Here is an 18,538-nt window from a genome sequence, read left to right on the forward strand (position 1 = left end):
AAATTTCCCATTCTGCACTTTATTTTCATTGCCAATGGGAGTTTCCCAGGAAAGCTGTCATTTCTCTAGCTCCTTCATTGCTTATAAACAATCTCAAAATGTAGCTCAGACCAACGCAATTCCCGTCGGACAAATGAACCCACCACAGACAGAAATCACTGAATTCACTTTCCACTGAATGCATCCGATGAAGTGAGCTGTCGCTCAGGAAAGCTCATGCTCAAATAAATTGGTTACTCTCTAAGGCGCCACAAGTACTCCTTTTCTTTTCACAGACAGAATGGAGCCAACATCCCAACTCTTTGCGAACCCCGCACAAGTTGGCTCACGCCACCTGCACAACGAGTCAAAAATACCTGGCAAATGTATAAAGAACCTGATTTCCACATCTTCCTCCCCCTGCCCGTTGATTTAATGAATGTTTTTTCCCCCTTTCCTTTTCTCTTCCCAAGAATAAATCCATCTGATCTCCTGGCTAGGATCATTTCCATCCCCACCCTCCCTTGTATGGAGAAATTGCAGTGAGTTAAGTCACTCTGCATATTAATGAGTTCGCAGGAAGGGCAGCAGGAGCTGTTTTAAAGGAGGACACGAGGAGGAAAGAGGCAGAGGCAGCTCAGACAAGGCAGCAGCAGCAGCAGCAAGAGAAAGGAATCCAGACGTTCTCAAAGTTCCTGCCCTGGCAACATCAAGCCGGTGAATCAGTGCATCTGCTCAAAGCCCAGAAGCGAAATCCGATTATATAAGTGAGCTATTTCGATACCTGAGGTCTTACCATGAAGCCCCTGACAGCAGCTTTACTTCTGCTGTTCATTGTAATGTGCTTAGCCACTGCAGAAGGTAAGTTAGTTTCTTGTACCTATCCCCCATTTAAACTTCTTTCCAGTGATTCTTTTTCCCCTCAGTATTCTGTGTTTGCTCCTTGAAATACTATAATGAGATTTATTGTTGTCCTCAGTCTGCATGGGGAAGAATTGATATGATGAATCTGATAGTAGCGGAAGGAAGTTCCAAGGCTGTTGTTTTTTAAGGTGTAAGTAGAGGTAAAACACAGGGGACAACCTTGTGCCCCCAGTTACAGTTCTACAGCCCATTTATTCTGGTACACGGTGTATCTGGGGTAAATGCTCTGAAATCAATGGCGTTACCCCAGATTTGTGCGGTTGAAAGTGTGCAGAATTTAGCTTGATGCAGTATAATGGATTGAACTGAGGGTGAAATTCTGACAGAGATGTTTTCTAGTTTTCCATGAAAATGACGCTTACAAAACTCGGATTTGGTCAGGCTTGGGATAGACCTTTAGAACTTGTGCAAGTAAGAAATTCAGAAGCACAATTTAGAGTCCCCCCCAAGTTCTAGTTGCGAAAGTAGAGTGAAGACAAAAACCGAGAGCTGTATAAGCTTATTCAACTTTACGACAGACTTTAGCTCTTTCCTTTTGCATTTGTTAAAGCTTAGTTTAATCACAGCAGGTGCACTTTAAAAAATCAACACTAACCACATTGCTGTACTGTGTATATTTACCACAACATTTCCAGTACTTTAACATATATTTCTCAGGGAGTTACTAAACCTTTCTGTGGTAAATCAGGAGGAAAATATTGCCCTTTTCAGCTCAACAACCCCCCAAAGCGTAAATTTTCATAGATTTTTAAAACATGACTAATCTGTATATTTACATAAGCTAATGAGGAGGGGGGAAATTAAACTGCAATTGGTACACTGTCACTCGGTACACAAATGATAAATACTTTCTCTTGTAGGATCAAAGTGCAAATGCTCAAGAAAGGGTCCTAAGATAAGATTCTCTGCTGTTCAGAAGCTGGAAATCAAACCAAAGTATCCACATTGTAAGGAAAAAATGATCATGTAAGTGTTCATGTATGCTTTCTACTATGTACCAAGTGAATTGCATCTCCCTGTATTGCAACCTCCTTCTTTGTTTTTTAGAATTTCCTGATATACAAATTTCCAACATGTTAGCCATAAGAAAATATGTAGCTACATGAACAAATCCTATCTGTAGTATGTCAGTAAAGGAGAATCTGCTTAATACTATAAATATCTAAAGAATATTGCTTATGATAGTAATTATTAGTTTAACAAACGATGATGGTCAAATTCTACTTTCAGCTGCCCAGATGTAAATCCAGAATGCTAAACTCAGGCTACTGTGGATTTACATGGGGAGTAACAAATGAGAACAGAATTTGGTCCACAAAAGTTTTGAGTAACGAAGAATCATCCAAATGCATTGGGGCAAATTTTTGTCTCAGTTACACTCATACAATTCCCTTGATTTCAGTGGGGTTGCGTGGGTTATAACTGAAAGTGACATTTTTCTTGCAAAATTCAACTATCTGTATAAGCAAATAGCCATGCATTGATTGATGCTGCAATGAAACCTCAACGGAAACAATTGATAAGCTAAAGTCAAAGGGAGCTCTGAAGATTAGATCAGTGGGATGTATTACAGTTTAAAACAATGGGTTTCAGAGTAACAGCTGTGTTAGTCTGTATTCGCAAAAAGAAAAGGAGTACTTGTGGCACCTTAGAAACTAACCAATTTATTTGAGCATAAGCTTTCCTGAGCTACAGCTCACTTCATCGGATGCAACAATTAAAACAATGGCATTGGGGGGAAGGGTGTTAATGTATCTTGTCTTGTATATTGTAAAAGTGTTTGAAAGGCTTTGCACAAAACACAAACCAGGCTGTGTGCTGGCAAAAGAACCATAAGGTCAGAATAGCTGAAAAGACTTATTTTGCTACTGACTTCATTGCTCTGCAAGGACAGAAGATGTACAGACACTCGTTTCTCAACCTATGTATTATATCATTTTTTTAACATTAGCTTTAATAATATTTTTAAATCTGTTCTTATTAGCTGCTTGTCAGATCGTCACCAAAAAGGCTAGGCATTGAATATCTTGTAGCATTTGTTCCTTACCAGTTAATGTTACCAAATTTACTTACACTTAGAAAGATGACGTAATATATCACACTGCAATAGATGTATATCGCTTCAAAACACAGACTGCTCTCAGTTACACCAATGGAAACTCTGGGACAAATCCTTTTTTTAGTTACTCTGATTGGGTCCCATCTTGCCTGCTTTGAAGTGAATGGCCAAACTCCCCATTCAATAAGGGCAGAATTGAACCCACTGGCTTCAAAGCAGCTACCCCAGATTTACAAGCAGTGTAACCGAAAGCAGGATTTGGAAGTTGCAGGATTTCGCTAACAGCAACCCAGAACATATTTATATTTATATGATCAATGCTTGAGTAATTTTTAAAAAATATTTAAATTGTAAAAGAGAGGCATGCTGCCCAAGGCAAAGTCAATTCTCAGGTTCCAAACTAGTCATTTGAAATAAACGTGACCAGCAAACATTTTGAACCAACGACCCTTTGAACTCTCACAGGGGCTTAAATAAACAACACTTTGAATTGTCAGAGAGAAAGGCATCTTTGGCAAAGGGGTAATAATATTTAGAATCCAGATGTCCTCCAGTCAGGAGCGGGGCCCTCTTTCCCAGCCAGCGGGTACAAACAGTCATTTCTATTTTATGTCAATCACCTGGGGCTAACAAAAGGAGCTGAAACATGCAGCAGCATAGAAGCAGTTGGAGAATTTGCTACACCACTCTGTGCAGTGAGAGACTTCAGTCTGTGCCTTGGAGTATGATTGGCTGCTGGAAAGGCAAGCAGCAATCTGCTCTCCCCAAGCAAGATGCCAGCAGAAGCTGGATGGTGAAGTGCTGTCAAGAAAACAATAACAAGCTTTGCTGGGATAAGTCTGTGAGAGACATCTGCTCCCGAGCACTGGAAGTAGGGCCAGACTTGGCAGCCAAGGGGAGAAGGGGAAATTGTGAGCATGAAAAGAACCTCATTAGTGCAACTTCTCATTTTCAATAAGAATGTCAGGAAAACATATAAAATACTTTAGTTTTTGCTAAAATGCCTTGGCAAAAGAATTAGCTTTCAACCTAAGCTCTGATCTTGAGTATAGCTGTGCAAATTTGGACAACCTCTATTACTTTACACCAGTAGGAGAACACTTCAGTCTCTCTGGTCTCAATAACAGACCTAAAAGTGGCAATTCTTCAACAAAAAAACTTCAAAAACAGACTCCAACGTGAAGCTGCAGAACTGGAATTAATTTGCAAACTGGATACCATCAGATTAGGCCTGAATAGAGACTGGGAGTGGTTGGGTCATTACAAAACCTAAACTTAATTTCTCCAATACTAATTTCTCCCTACTGTTACTCACACCTTCTTGTCAACTGTCTGTAATGGGCCACTCTTTTACCACTTCAAAAGTTATTTTTCCTCCCTTGGTACCCTGCTGTTAATTGATTTATCTCGTTAGACTGACCTAACACTTGGTAAAGCAACCCCCATCCTTTCATGTATTTATACCTGCTCCAATATTTTCACTCCATGCATCTGATGAAGTGGGTTCTAACCCACAAAAGCTTATGCCTAAATAAATTTCTAAGTCTACAAGGTGCCACAAGGACTCCTTGTTATTTTTTCTATTACCTTGCCTTACTCTGCTTTTGCACCCAAGTACTGTAACAAGCTGGCCATTCCTATTCTGTGGAGAGAGAATTTAAGACTTCAGTGGAATTACTCCTGATTTACACCAGCATAAGAGGAGGAGAAGGCAGAGATGTTGTCATTAGTGCTTTTGTAGGGAGTGACTCTTATCTACTTCAGTGTAACTTGAAATCAGTACTAGAGAGAAGTGGGGGACATTGGAACAATTGGAGGGAGCTGTGACCAGAAGCGATTGATACTGTAGTTTCACTACAAGACACAGAAGAGTCCGATTCCTGAAATGGATTTTTGTGGCTGTTGTTGAGGAAATAAAATCATTTAATGATTCTCCTCCAACCCTCCCTATAAACCTGACCGTTCTCCGGTCTATTTACATGGAAGAAGTGTGTAAACTGTAGGGTGACTGGCAGATGGGAGAATACTGGAATATACTGTTTGGAAGAGATTCACCTAATGACATAAAATATGTAAGTAGAACTGGAAAAGTTTGTGAAAGACAGCAAATCCCTGACCCCTTTGTGTTATCTAGACCTGCTCTGAGCAGGGTTAGCCAGCATGGTGGCCAGTACCCAAGCAGCTGGTCTACACTGCCGCTTTTACCATTGCTACCACCAGCTGAGTTGCAGTAGTGGAAGTGTAGACAGCTTGAAAGTGAATTCAGCTAAATATTTGTGAGAAGAATGTTTAATTCATTGACAGAATGGCAAAACTCCCCTTTAATTTCATGGCAGCCAGATCACCCTATTATTAAAAACATAATGAACAAAATTCTACGCTGATTTATATTCCATCCAGTTCCTATCACTCACAAACATTTGGATACACACACACATACTATATGCTATATATTGCTCAAAGACTTAAGAACTCTTATTGGTGATAATGGAAACTGCCAACAGAGATAAGAGTTTCTTTATTCTATTTAAAAAGCAGATGGAAACAGTGCAACTTCCTAGAACACATCTTACCTTTGTGTACAAGAAGCTTTATGGCTGTATATAGGAGAAGAGATATACCAAAGCTGCTTGGTACAATATGCAGATGATTTTATGCAAAAGCTGGACATACTAGCCCTGATTCTAAAATGTGTTACCCAGCTCAGCCACATGGCTATGTGGTGGCTTGGACCTTCTTCTCTTGTCCCCAATTTGTAGTTGGGCAAAGCAGCCAGGAACCTGATAGATCCAGCCAGCTGAGATTTCCCCTTGACTAAGGAGTTGAGCCATCATAACAGCACTATGCCATTTGATTACTTTCCCCAACATAGAGAGAATGGCCAGGGCAAAGGAATGTAGCTTTAACTATTTTTAGCTGTCAAATGGCCCCTTGAAGCCGTAATCAGATGAGCATAAATTAGGGAAGTGGACCAATCCCCATCCAACCTCATAATCCTAGGGGCTAGCAAAAATACTATACAGCTACCTTTGGTCCCTTGGGGTACGACCCTAATCCCAGAGTGACACAAATATGCAGGAAGCCACTCAGCATCAGACTTGTTGCAAAACTGTCTTTGAAGTGGATGCTGTAAAATATGCAGAATGACCGCGAGCTGAGATTAACCAAGCTCTCTGCGTACAGGTTTGCCCATGTGGTAACTCTCATTTGGCTCACCTGGGGGAGCTGCAGCCTTCCCAACACCAATGTTAACTCGGCTGGGGCAATGTGCAGAAATCATATGAACACAGAGAACAAGTGCAGCCACAGGATGAGGAATTCGGTTAATTGGCAAAGTCTCTTCTAGTGGCTGGCCTCCAGTTGGCAGTCATAGGAGGTGCTAACTGGGTTACCCATGACCCATATACTATACAAAACCCCAATGGCAAAAGAGTGCATCAGTCATTAAAGTATGATTTAACTGTATGGATTTATCCAAAAACCTATTAGGAATTTGGAATATCCCTTCAAAAGAAAGCCGAGCCTTCGGGATTGTTTTTGCCCCAGCACAGAGTTAACATGGTATCAGTGCAAATAAAGTTGCCCTGGATCACTTTTCTGAAGCAGAGTTATGCACCGTTGTTCTCCAGAGGCCCTGCACCTCTTCTACTGTGGTTTAGTTTGTCATTTTCTGAAAATATTCTGTACACTCCCTCAGCCAAACAGCACGGACTGAGTTCTGATTTCATATTCACCCCCCCCCCCGCCGACACACACACACACAAATCCCACTGCCAGGACAATAACCATTGAACGCAACTACTATTCCTCAATCTTGATTCCATTAAAACTCACTGCCCACCGGTCTCAGTTCTCCCATTCAGTTTAATGAGAAAGTGTTCTCTATGGATTGAACCACGCAGGAATGATCTTAGTGAGGCGCACGGTACAGGAACTCCTCACTTAAAGTCATCCCGGTTAACGTTGTTTCATTGTTACGTTGCTGATCCATTAGGGAACATACTCGTTTAAAGTTGCGCAATGCTCCCTTATGATGTTGTTTGGCAGCTGCCTGCTTTGTCCACTGCTTGCAGGAAGAGCAGCCCGTTGGAGGGAGCTGGTGGGAGCTTGGAACCAGGGTGGACCGACAGCCCCCACATCAGCTCCCCGCTCCCCTAAGTTCCCTGTGTGGCAGCCTCCCAGCAGGCTACCAATTGCCGGCAGTTCAGCTGTCCTTCCCCCACTGCCATGTGCTGCTCCTGCCCTCTGCCTTGGAGCTGGTTCCGGAGCCTCCTGCTTGCTGGGGGGAAGAGGAGGAAGAAGGGGGCTAATGTCAGGGTGTCCCGCTCCCCCCTGCTCCTGCCCCTCACTTACCCCATCTCCAGAGAGCGTTAACTGGGGGGCGGGGGGACACGACAGGGCTCAGGTCAGAGGGAGCCTGCTGGCAGCAGCTGCTGTCTCAACTTCCTGGTCTACTTAAAAAGCCAATCTACTTAGAGTGGTTCAGCGAACTTAAAGAGGCAATGCACATCTCTCTCTCTCTCTCTCACACACACACACACACACAGGGTGTGTGTCTCTGTCTCTGTCTGCCATGCTGTCTCCCCTCCCTCCATTCCTGCTACCTTGTAAAGTGTGAGGCTACATTAACAACAATGTGTTAACCCTGGAGGGCTCAGCCGAGTTCTAGTTCATCATTTAGCAGTGAGGCATTCCCTGGGAAATATCCCACCCTCTGACTCCACCACCTCAACCAAGCTTCACAATCATCATTGCTTTTTACAGTATTAAATTGTTTGTTTAAAACGTGTACTGTGTATACATATATATAATATAGTCTTTTGTCTGGTGAAAAAAATTTCCCTGGAACCTAACCCCCACTATTTACATTAATTCTTATGGGGAAATTGGATTTGCTTAACATCGTTTTGCTTAAAGTTGCATTTTTCAGGAACAGAACTACAACGTTAAGCGAGGAGTTACTGTATGAGGAGAGTGTCTGTATGTTGTAGCATTGATTCCTCTCCCCCAGCATGCACACAGACCCTTAACACCTTTTCCCGCCCCTATTGTTCTTGCTTCTGATACAAGTGATTTGATGTCTTGTGCTTTTGCAGCATTAGTTTGCCTTTTACTGAGAGCAAAACTAAGCAAAGCCAGAATTCAGCCCCCATTCTTTGACTAGTCAGTGAAAGACATACTCAGACCCTGGGCCAGCCCTGTGGAGCTCCAACCAAGAATTCAGTCCAGTAGCCAGAGCTGAAGAAAAGGCCACGTTTCAACCCGCTCTCTCTGTCCTTTGTCTGAATTTTGCATAGTGGTATCCCTTGCTGATTTGTAGACTGGGTAAAAAAAAAAAGGTACAAAAAGGTATTTTCATCCAAAAATGGGCCCCTTTTTCAAAAATGAAATTTTTGTGAAAAATTCTCAATAATCTCAGAATTTTCCATTTTCCTGGAATTTTTTAACAGAAATTTTTACCAACTTAATATTCTAAATTGTTTTTTGAAATATTTTAGTTTAACCAAAACTGTGGTTCCATACTAAAAACGAGGTTTCTAGAAAATGAACATTTTGGATAAAAAATGTGGTAAAAACATAACAGAAAAAGTTGCCAGAAGTGGAAAATGGAACCATTTTGAATCCTTAGAACTAAAAGCAACTTTGAAATTTAAAATGTTTTTATGAAGTTATTTTCCCATTTCTAGACCAGCTCCACTGGTTTGTCAGTGAAAGCATGACATCACCTGGAACATGATAGACCATTAATTAACCAGCATTAAATGGTTGACACTCAAACAAACGACAGAGTAGGAGGAAACCAGAAGGGCAAGGAAGTAAATCGGCCATGTGTTGCCTCCTTGCCCAGTATTATTTCCAGGATGAGGTGCCTTTCAGTGTCTTTTTTCCAGTCCTTGTGTGGTTCCTCTCCAGTGCAGCTATGGGCAAGTTTGGGTGGATCGGACAGCAGGCTGATAAAGCTAGAGATGGTCCCAGGTGACTTCTGTCTTCCTTGCGCCCCAGGCTAGACCCTTTTGGGTCTCCAGAAGCTTTCAAAGCACACAAGTACTGTTAATGAAAGCATTACTGCATACAAAGTCAGTGATCCAGGTCTAATCCTTATTCTTCCAAGTAGCATTTGCACGTGCCAGAATTACTTGTCTGAGTAAAGGTTTGCAGGACTGGGCCCTAATTGACCATGTTATTTAAATCCGTTATTAAACCCCAATATAAATGTTTGATAGAGGGTGGAGTACAATTGTTGATTAAAAATTACGGGCAGCTCAGCTGGTGTAAATTGGCCTAACTCCACTGGGGACCATGGAGCTACACCAGAAGTTTTATTATTGCAAATTCAGATTTTACCATGGAACATAGTGGCTTGTTATCCTCTCAGTGCACATGTGCAACTCTCATTAATGTGAATGAAATACCTAGCGCAAGAGAGAGCCAGTTGGGTTTTTATGAAATGTTCACAGTGACCATTGTGAGTTATTCAAGATCTTTCTGTAGTGATCATTCCTCTTCCATTTCAGTGTAACTATGCAGTCACGGTTCAGAGGAGGACAGCAGCACTGCTTGCATCCCAAACTCCAAAGCACAAAGAGATTAGTTAAGTGGTACACAATATGGAAGGAGAAACGCAGGTGAGTATTAATTTCACTCAGCAAAAGATGCTCCTATTTTCTCTGGGATAAAAAGTGATGTCATTATAGGTAACCAAATTTGTTCCTTTTGGGAAATAACGTACCTTTCTTGCTTGAATGCTTGAGATATGGCAGCACAGAACAATTAGGTGTAATAGTCCAAATGGCTCTCTCCCTCTCTGGAATATGGCACAAACACTAATTAGACTGAAATGGCTACGACTCTCCTCAATAAAATGCTACAGATAGCCCATTAGTTTAGCTGCTTCTGGGTCTATTTTTTTACGCATCACAGCTTGAAGGTGAAAAATGCGGTGCAAGGTTAGATACTATTAAGATCTTGAGATTACTGTCTAAATGCCTACAATAAAATTCTCATACCCTAAACAATCAATTCAATGCAATTGATTTATTTGATAAAACCTACAAATTACATCTGTAAATAGTAAAATAATATAACCAGCTTGGAATGCAGTTTATTCCTAGTTTATTCCTCTGAATGCAGTGTATTCCTAGGGATAGGCTGCTCTGAGAATAAATAGTAATACTTTGCACTTGAACCATACTTTTTATCTGATGTTTTCAATGTTTGTTACACCTTATCGCCTCCAAATCAGAGATGAGGAAGCCAAAGCAAATAAAGGCTAAGTTACTTGCCTCGGGTCAAACACAAAGTCGGTGGCAGAGATGGGAACAGAAACCAGGTCTCCTGAGTTCAGGTCCCATGCTCTAAGCACTAGGAAACACTATCACCCTATATTTGATTACCCAGATTTTAGCACATTTTCACCAAGCTGTAATTTCATGATATAACTCTAGAGCTATGGCTTGATTGCAGGATGCAATGCTACCTTTCCCCTGCCAACCTGGCTTTTGTACAAGCTGAGCCATCAGTGATAAACAGAAAAGAAACACAGACATAAATGAACACCAGATTTAAAATGGATTATGTTGTCTGTGTAAATAATTAAGAGGAAGTCTAAAGGAACAAAGGGGAGTTAGCTGCCCACCACCCCATTGGTGCTGAAATGGAGTTGAGTGCCCTGTAATAATCTTCCCCTTAGTAGGGATGTCCAGTGATTTCTTAGAGCTCATTATTAATTGAAGAGCTAAGGCAGGGAGTGTAAGAAAGCTCCATTTCCTCTCACCCCCCGTAGCTAGTCTCCCCATTTCTTTTGGCAGGAAAAGAGTAGCAAAGGGAAGACTTACTGTATACAGAACTTAAAGGATATTCTTGGGAGGAGTGAAAGATCTTACCACCAACTCCAGTAACCATACCCTTGAGCACAAATATTACTCACACTGGTTTAAATTCACTCATTGGTAGAATATCGCTTAACCTGTGCAGCACCCCAGCATGGGGGATGTGCTGATGTGCGCAGCTCTCTGCACCCGCTGTATGCTGAGGAAAGTTGTCTCTGTCTGAGCTCTGAGTATGCTGGCATGGAGTAGAGCACTGTAGAAGAACCACCGGATGCAGGCTTACATTGGATCCAGTGCCTGTCCTGGGCTATGGAGCAACAGTGGCCACTCTTACCTCCCCTAGGAATGGGACTGGCTGTGGGCGTGCATTAGATCCCATCTCTCCAATCACCACTTAATTCCTTACACAAATCCCATTTATGCAGGTTGTGTAGATGGGGGACTCAAACTGCGTCCATTTAAGCTCTCACCTTTGAAATCTACACCTGTTGTTGTGATGGTGCAATAGAATATCAAGCACTCCTCCTTCACAAACATATACTGCCATATCTCACTTCCTGGATCCACTGCAAGTTTTCAGCTCTGAGGATATCCTCGTGGTATTTAGTTTACAATGGATAGGGTTGAAAGACGTTGCAAAGGAATAGAAAAGTGACTTGCCCCTGATTTTTCCAATACATCTAGATGGGACTTTTCTCTCATTTCTACCTTTAAGCTTCAGGTCCCAAAATACAAATCATAAGCTTCATGAGCAACCTGGAGGGGACACAGTTACCAGTGCAACGTTCTCCTTCACATTTTGGAAATGCTCAACAGTGGTTTTAGAAAAGAGGGTAGGAAAGGAGAAAGGGTATCATCAAAGGTATAATGAAATCAGCATGGGAGAAATCTGAATCAAAATGTAAAACTAAACAGCATGTAAAGATTTAAGGAGCTGTGGAATGTTTACATAAATGCTAACCGCGTAAAGCACATAGCATAATCTCTAGAGAAAGACCAACTCTAGAGCCTGAATGAAAGAATCGGACTGGGGACATCAGATGGAATGTAGAGTAGCTCAACCACACTGAATGAATTAGTCATGCAGTAAAGGGTATGGAATGGAAAACTCTCATTGATTTCAATGTGCTTTGGGTCAGGCATGTATGTTTAGAAATCCTCCATCTCTTAAGTAGCAATAATATAGGGCCAAATCTTTTTCCATTTAAATCAGTGAGAACTTTCTCATTAACTTCAGCATTGATCTCAGAATGTGATCACCCTAACCCTACCCTAAAAATCCAGTCAACTGAGCCAGGGGCAAATGCAAATTCTTTTGTGGAAACGTCTTGTTCTTGGATGACAAGTTTGCCACTGTGCGGGGCGGATAGCCAGGCTGGTGAAAGCTCATGGCATTACTGTATGTAAGGGACACCACTCCATGTGGATATTTTTGCCTATCTGCCAGCTCTGTATAAGCTGTTTGTGGGCTGGTAAGTAAATGGAATGCATTGTGAAATGTCAACTATTATGTAACGCCATATTTCCTTACTGTTTGTAAAGGCTACCATTAAAACAACAAAGGAAATGAAGCCACAGAATCTTACTGTGACACTATGCCCCATATTCTTCATAGAGATATTGTTGTGATATGAATACGGCATAACTAAGATGTGTTTTGGGCAAGATAAGTCATGTGAGATATTATTGGAAAGGTTATGATTTGCTAAATATCAGGTAACGTTACCAATCTGCCTTAAGCTGACAAAAACAAAACGCATTAGATTTAAGCTTGCCAAGGCAAAGGTCCTGGTATCACATGGCCTCACTCGTGCTGTGATGTCTGGGTATAAAGGCACTGCCTGGGCTCTTAGCCTTATCTGTGAATTTCCTTGTGTCAGTGGGTTTGTCAGACTTTTAATGCCAACTTTGACATATTCTTCTGCCTTATTAACATGCTTTATATAGTCAGCCCCTTGTTAACAAACAGGACAGTATTTTAGTAAAGCATCCATACCTGTCTAACTCTGTTGTCTTTCAAGCTTCACAGTATAGGGTAGATTGTTCCATATACAGGGAGTTACCCGTGAATGGGCCAGGAATCTCCAGACCGTGCGCTTGCTACTGTGCATTTAACCTGTTCTCCCTTCCTCGCATCATCTTCCCCAAAATACAGCTCAGGGGCAGGAGTAGGTTATAATTACACCTCATTTGATATAATTACACATATTCATCTGTTTAAAAGAACTAGGAATTTGCTCAGCATGTTCTGAGTACAGTGACAGCATACTGACACCTTCTGTAAACCTGGGGAAATATTCCGTTTAGAGAGTCCTCCCCAGCCTATATTGTACTATCTGCATGTCTGTTTTCCAGTTTATTCCCCTCCATGGAAGTAGGTGTCATGTGCCTTGGTATCTCAAGACTGGGTTCCACTTCAGGGCAGACTGTTCTATTAACAGGGAAGTTACCCCGGTGCCAGCTGTGACTCTAACTCCTTAGACACACCAGCTTCCCGCACTGCTTATTAACTCCCTAGACTTTTGCCAGCCTCAGTATAGAACTGCAACAGTCCCCTTGGAAACCCCAGTCCCTCTTGACACTAAGTGGACCCCTGTGAAATTAGGTCCCTTTCACTGTAATGTCACAGAACATCCAAGTTCTATGGTTCTCAAAGGACCAGACACACCACAGGTCAGTCAGTTCCTCCTTAGATCTCCCTCGATTACCCAATGAGGCAAAACTCAGTCCAATCCTGTAATAAACTTATTTAGGCTGTATAGATTAAATGAAAATGAAGCAAGAGATATTTGCACAACGCTAAGAATACTAAAGACACAGACAGACAAAGACAAACGTAGGTTATTATCTTATAAAACTTCTGTTTGAAGTAACACAGTCTTACAAGTTCAGCTTCTGAGGCTTATCCCAGCTGTGGCAGCTAAAGGTTCTTTACTTGGGAGACAAAGCCCTTGCTTCTTAGGATCCAATCAAGTATAAAGCCCTGTGTCCTTCCAGTAGGCAGCTTTTATCCAAAAACCCTAACATCTGATTGTTTTGATCCCAGAGGTAACAGATGCAAAAGGTGATGGGGGAGTCCAGGAGGTAATTCTTCGGTGATGTCATCCTGTGTTACTCATCCCTGGGTAGAAGTTTCCCCTTCTTTATTGTCCTGTAAACTGTACCTACCTCCTGTACTGAGAATCAAGGAGTTTCCTCGGGACATGTTGCTTTTCAGTGGGTGTCAGTTGACCACTCTGCCCCCTAAGGGATGCAGCCATTTCTATGGGTGAAACTCAGCAGTGATTAATGGCTCTTGTTATCATGAGGTCTGTCCCAGCCATGGGAGAGTTATGTAAAGCACATGTACAGTTATGACTCTTAACATGAGCAACACAGAGATAAGTGTCTGAGCATTACAGTCATCCATTCACCAGCATTTAGGAAAGTCCAAGCACTCCATGTTTTACTGCAGTTTTAACAACTTAATTATAATAATGTTCCACCAGCAGTAAGCCTTCCAGACTCTCAGTTGATACACAGCCTACAGTTGGCCTAAGCCTCCAGCCTCACAGCACAATCCTGTTACCTTTCTCCTCCTGCTTATTCCCCACCTGAAGTCTCAATTCCCCTTTTGCAACAGCACATCCAGTTGTTTCTGAAATGATGATGATGTCAGAAGCAGGGAAGAAGGGGCTAGATTTAGCCCTGGAATACATTGTCAGGGCACATGTGCCCCGTGGCTGCAGATCCATCAGGAAGGATGCTGGGATGGCTAAAGGTTCCTGCCACTCCTCTGCCTTCCAAGTGGATGGTTGTTGGTTGCACAGCCCTGGAAGTGGGCAGCACTGGCCTATGGAGGGGAGCATTGCTAGGTTGGAGACAGAGAGCACTGAATGAAACTCAACACAACTTAGAGAATCAACTCAAGGAGAATCTCCAGAGAGTAGCGGTGTTTAGAGCGGCTCTGGGTTCTTCCTCCTGCCCTCCCCTCCACCAAGGAAATTTTTGAAGAAAATGAAAAAACTTTTCTTTTTGACAACATTTTCCACATTTTCAGCCAAAGAAGTCAAAACCCAAAAGATTTTGGCCAAAAACCAAAAGATTTGGCTGAAAACATGGATTTTAGCTGAAATATTGTGACAAAAAATGAAATTTTCCACAGCAAGCAGATACCTTTTACAAAAAAAAAATTTCATTGCGATGAAAACATACGCTTCCATCCAAAAACAGCTTTGATGGTAAAATTTTTCACCAGCCCTAGTGGTCTACAAAGCTTGCCTGGGGATAATCTGAGGATGAGGTAGATGTAAGCTGCCACTACCAGCGGCAGCAGGATTCATAGATTCATAGATATTAAGGTCAGAAGGGACCATTATGATCATCTTGTCCGACCTCCTGCACAACGCAGGCCACAGAATCTCACCCACCCACTCCTACAAAAAACCTCTCACCTATGTCTGAGCTATTGAAGTCCTCAAATCATGGTTTAAAGACTTCAAGGAGCAGAGAATCCTCCAGCAAGTGACCCGTGTCCCATACTACAGAGGAAGGCGAAAAACCTCCAGGGCCTCTTCCAATCTGCCCTGGAGGAAAATTCCTTCCCAACCACGAATATGGCGATCAACTAAACCCAGAGCATATGGGCAAGATTCACCAGCCAGATACCCAGGAAAGAATTTTCTGTAGTAACTCAGATCCCACCCCATCTAACATCCCATCACAGGCTATTGAGCCTATTTACCATGAATATTTAAAGATCAATTAATTAAGTGAGCCCAACTGCAGGAATATAGAGAGAAGCAACAGGAGCAGACAAACTTCTCAGAAACCAAGATCCTGATTTAATCCGAGCCTCCCTTGTAATAGAAGTTTAGGGAAGAGACAAAATATGTGATGTTTGGAACCCAGTGCTTTTGCCATCAAAGTCAAAGAGGGTTTTGCTAATGACTTCAGTGGGAGCTGGATTAAGTCCATCGAATGTTTTTTCATGAGCTGTCAGTGGTTTTTAAAGTCAAATGTAGTGTAAAAATGAATTCCTGCGTTCCCAAAATATCTCTGGGGCGAATTATAACCATGCCACTGTAGATTGTTTTAATCTGTGGAGACTGCATGCCTGGAATGTTTCAGCAATATTACAGAGGGAAAGTTAATTAATTCTTCTTTTAAATATTTAGACTAGCAACATATTTTTCATATATTAGCTTGTATTTTTCCCAGGGCAAAAAACCATGTTGCTGGATGTGGATTCCCTCATTTAAAATGTCCTACTAATCCTTTCAGTGGTAGATTTGACCACTCTCAGTGCATTCAAGAAAGGAAGAAGGGTGGAAAATTAGGACCAAATTCTGCTTTCAGTTGTGCTAATACAACTGATTCTGCTGAAGTTAGTGACATTCCTCCTGATTTCCACCAGTGTAAATGAGTGCAGAATTTGGCTCCTAGTGTTTACTCACCCGGATGGTGGGGAAGGTTTTAACTGTAATCAAAATGACTTAAATACCTAGCTCTCTGTTTTTATTTCCCAGGGTTTATGAAGAATAAGAGGAAAACTCTTGGTAAAAGGAACTGAATTTGTTTGGCTGACTAAAGGAATGGACTCTGCAAAGAATATTTCTCTCTCACAGACATAAGACACAAATTCTATATTATTATAAAGCACTTTTTACCAAGGGTCAGTTTTTACATTTTATAGCTGTGTGCAGAAGGCTCCCAGATTTGTCTCTTGCACACTTCAAATTTCATACCTGTCTGCTTTATACTGAGATTGTGAAAACTCATGCTTTTCATTTTAAATAAATGCTTTTTTTGTATTCATTCATACATCACTATGATTACAATCGAGCTTTATAAGCTCATTAGACAAAAAATATTTGTAGCGGTATTATATAATGGTGTCCCTTATCCTTTTGTACTGGGAAAGCTTTAGTGGTGTGCTTAGGGTTTCTAGTAATGTTGTCCAACTATGGTGGAAGCTGCACAATGTAGGGACTGAGGAACAGCTTGCTGTGTAACATGCCACTGAAGTATCATGGCATATATAGCTGCAGAGATGAGGTTCCTTAGTGGCTTGTCAAATGGCTACGAACATCACTTTGTATCTGTTCTTTAATGAAACAGGGTCTTGCTGAAAGGTGAAATGTATTACATACCCCCACTTAATGTTTTACATATACTAGAAAACATTTCTAGAGCAGTTTTATTCTAAGAATGTGTTTGATCTTTTTTCACCTGAGGTTCTTGTGAAAAGTTTGCAGCTTCATCAGTTTTCAGATATTTTAATTTTCAAGAATATTGTATATGATTTTGTAGATTTGTAGCAAAAATCTTTGAAAGGTATCTTTTTATGAAAGATTGGAGAGGGCAAACATATAAAATAAATATATATGTTTTGGTCACAAAGCAACATATTCATAATTTTGAATGTAATACTTAAATATTAAGCAGTGCTTTCCTCTTTTGAAAAATAAAATAACAAAACTACCTTTTCATGTGTAAATATACTACAGGGAGTCTCCCTATATTATCTTTCTGTATAATGTATTGTACTGCTAAATTATCATCTGCTATTTAAATGTTTGAAATATTTAGAAAGTTGCATGCAGATTTCATATTTCTTTCTAAAAACAAATGGAAAAATAAGTAATAAAATGTATTTAAACATGCCAAAGGCTGTTTTTCAATTTCATTAAGACACTGTGAAACTCAGTCCACTTCTTATTATTTTTCAACGTTAGTGAAAGAAACTTCAGATACAAAGCAGCAGTGGATATCCTGAGAATGTCATTTATGGCCAATTCATTCTCACTGACCTCAGTAGAAATTGGACTGGACCTTAAATCTAGAGAACCTGCCTATGTGAAAATGATATACATTCCCAGTGCAGTGGATGTGAAGGCCTTTGTGGGTGTTATGTTTAATACTACTAGGGGTTGCAGGGTAAAGCACCCAAGTTCAGGAAATAGTGTACAATAAAGTAAAAATAGTGTACAATAAAGTAAAATGGGTTTCTTCTAATAGTAAAATAAGATCATTGTGAAATCCACATGCCACTGAAGTGTGATGTCAGTGATATTTGTGATACTTACAAAATATCAACCATCCACAGTACAGCCTAATGTTTTATTACACACAGGGCCAAATACTGCTTGATTTTCTCATTTATTTATTTAAATCAGTCGGACTCACATGTGCAAGGTGAGTAGGATTAACTCACTAGGCAATCTATAACCTTTGTATTTCCTGACTTTAGGAGTGAAAGCCTGCCCATTGAAATCAAGAAACAGGATTTCACCTCAGGTGTTTAAAGTTGATAACATGAACATAAATGTTTGGCATGTAATATATTTGTCTTCACTCAATACACGCTGTAGACACAAGCATGTACATAACAAATGAACATACTAGTATAACAGACAACCTGAGTACATTCGTATGACTAACAATGTCTATGTAATTTGAGGACTTGAATCCTTATTATTTTAAAGTCAATTATAGAGCTTATGAGAAATGTCTAATTAGCAGCATTGCGAGCGGGTATCCTCCACTGAAAGTACTATTATTGCATGAGCAAATGCAAGGGACATTTGCCTGGCCATCTTTCTATTTTCACCAATGCACCCTACCGCTAAACCATCTGACTTTTTGTAAATCTGGTGCAAACCCATTTTTCCTCCACTAGTTTCAATGACATTGGGAATTTTTCCATGTTGTAGTGGAAAAGCAACTGCCCCACATCTGGCTCGGGCCATGTCCCAGATGTTGGCAG

General features: G+C 41.0%; 1 protein-coding gene across 1 annotated transcript; it reads left to right on the forward strand.

Moving 5' to 3' along the window:
- Positions 1–552: 552 nt before the first annotated feature.
- CXCL14 (C-X-C motif chemokine ligand 14) lies at positions 553–17,369 on the forward strand. The gene is made up of 4 exons (XM_073358149.1): positions 553–840; positions 1,764–1,869; positions 9,478–9,588; positions 16,299–17,369. The coding sequence occupies exons 1-4, from the start codon at positions 777–779 to the stop codon at positions 16,312–16,314; spliced, it is 297 nt and encodes a 98-aa protein (XP_073214250.1). The 5' UTR covers positions 553–776; the 3' UTR covers positions 16,315–17,369.
- The last annotated feature ends 1,169 nt before the right edge of the window (positions 17,370–18,538 follow it).

Source organism: Lepidochelys kempii, chromosome 8 (assembly GCF_965140265.1).
Source record: "Lepidochelys kempii isolate rLepKem1 chromosome 8, rLepKem1.hap2, whole genome shotgun sequence".
Lineage (NCBI taxonomy): Eukaryota > Metazoa > Chordata > Testudines > Cheloniidae > Lepidochelys > Lepidochelys kempii.

Coding starts and splice junctions, on each gene's coding strand:
- CXCL14 (XM_073358149.1), top strand. CDS start 777: ATGAAGCCCCTGACAGCAGCTTTACTTCTGCTGTTCATTGTAATGTGC. Junction 841..1,763: donor GTGCTTAGCCACTGCAGAAG/GTAAGTTAGTTT, acceptor TTTCTCTTGTAG/GATCAAAGTGCAAATGCTCA. Junction 1,870..9,477: donor TGTAAGGAAAAAATGATCAT/GTAAGTGTTCAT, acceptor CTTCCATTTCAG/TGTAACTATGCAGTCACGGT.